Raw genomic sequence first — 1512 nt, forward strand, 5'->3', positions numbered from 1 at the left:
ATTATTTGTGATTTTCGATTAGCAGAGATGTGACGCTAAATAGATAGGAATGAATTCACGTAATAGTGAGCAACAACAAATTTGAACAATATAATACTGATGATCTAGTGGAAAAGCCACTCATTTAGCCTCTCACAAACTAATCGATTAACTCTACTTCGGTGAAATGTAAGGAATATTGAACAACTACTGTTGAAAAAGATTTATGTAAATACTTGTATATGCAGAAATATTATCTATCCAACCAGGACATGGTTCTTCCAAGGAGGCACCAATTATGCTTGGCCGTACTATCGCAACTGCCAGGTGTTTACTCTTGCATGCTACAATCTGCTCTGCTAAATTCTTACTGAATGTGTATGTATTTGGATAAGTTTTTAAAATCATTTTCTCTATTTCGTTGATGAACGTTTTGTCCAAACTGTCACACATATCGATCACCTCTGAAGGTTTCAAGCTCGTACTGCAAAGTCAATAATAAGTGAACATATTCTTCACGCTAAAATTATAAATATAATATTCGTAAACCATGGAACAACGTTTGCGTATAACTTATTCTTACGTGTAAACTTTTTCCTCGATCTCACGTAGATTCGCATTACTAAAAGCTGTGCTAACGTGGACGAAGCTAATTGGATGCTTTATTTCGTTCCAAAGTTCGATGACACGAGCAGTACCTTTGGTATTGATATTAACAGCCACGTGTAACGGCTCGTCGAATCTCACAGTGGCCGCGACGTGAAACACTACGTTTACATTCTCTAACAGCAGATTTCTGTCTTCTCGCGAAAGACCTAAATCCGGCAGATTCACGTCACCTTTCACGGGATAAACTTTGCTCAAAACCGAGGAGTGTTTTGCTTTGATGGCGTCGTAAATCTGGAAACAAAAAATACCAACAATTTGGCTCCCGACAGACTTAAATGTTGAAAGACGCATGAATAATATTTACGAACGGGATCATCTATGAGCTTCTTAAATCGTTCTTCTATCGTTTCGTCCGTTTTTGGACGCAGTAATATAAAAATGGCAGCAATGCGAGGAAACACGCGGATCAGTTTTTCCAAGAGAGCTTTTCCAACGAAACCGGTTGCTCCAGTCACAAGAATCCCACTGCGAGCGTAGAACTCTCCGAGAGTATTCGTCTTATTCAACCCTTTATTGATTGTATCCATGTTTCAGAATCTTCACACTTGCAGTCTCTATATTTGCCAATGAATTATTTAGTAGTTAGTGGACAAATTTTTGAAATAATGTACGAAATTTGTTATAGTTGTAATCTTCAGCTTAAACAATATTTTCTATAGTTTCCATTGGTTTCTTTATTTTCTGTTTTATTTCTATACGTGTGGATATTGCAGTATTCAATGATCGGTAATTTGTGTGGAAAATGTGACTGATTCGTGCGAGACAGTGCTCGCCTACATATAGTAGCACCTCGAGAATACTTAATGCGTATGTGATTTTTCTTTTCTTTCGTATGTGCACCCGTGGACGAACACGGTACGAACA

General features: G+C 37.6%; 1 protein-coding gene across 1 annotated transcript; it reads right to left on the bottom strand.

Annotated features, from left to right (window-relative positions):
• Positions 1-42: 42 nt before the first annotated feature.
• Positions 43-1492, bottom strand: LOC122577401 (fatty acyl-CoA reductase 2-like). The gene is made up of 3 exons (XM_043748691.1): positions 957-1492; positions 563-879; positions 43-463 (listed from the first exon to the last, which is right to left on the bottom strand). Exons 1-3 carry the CDS (start codon positions 1173-1175, stop codon positions 187-189), a joined length of 813 nt encoding a protein of 270 aa, XP_043604626.1. The 5' UTR covers positions 1176-1492; the 3' UTR covers positions 43-186.
• Positions 1493-1512: the final 20 nt, after the last annotated feature.

Source organism: Bombus pyrosoma, unplaced genomic scaffold (genome assembly GCF_014825855.1).
Source record: "Bombus pyrosoma isolate SC7728 unplaced genomic scaffold, ASM1482585v1 HiC_scaffold_4496, whole genome shotgun sequence".
Lineage (NCBI taxonomy): Eukaryota > Metazoa > Arthropoda > Insecta > Hymenoptera > Apidae > Bombus > Bombus pyrosoma.

What these genes read in the sequence shown, in the direction of transcription:
- LOC122577401 (XM_043748691.1), bottom strand. Translation starts at nt 1,175, where the DNA reads ATGGATACAATCAATAAAGGGTTGAATAAGACGAATACTCTCGGAGAG. An exon ending in AGAAGCTCATAGATGATCCC is followed by an intron (nt 880 to 956) that starts GTTCGTAAATAT and finishes TTTTGTTTCCAG; the next exon opens with ATTTACGACGCCATCAAAGC. An exon ending in ATCGAGGAAAAAGTTTACAC is followed by an intron (nt 464 to 562) that starts GTAAGAATAAGT and finishes TTGACTTTGCAG; the next exon opens with TACGAGCTTGAAACCTTCAG.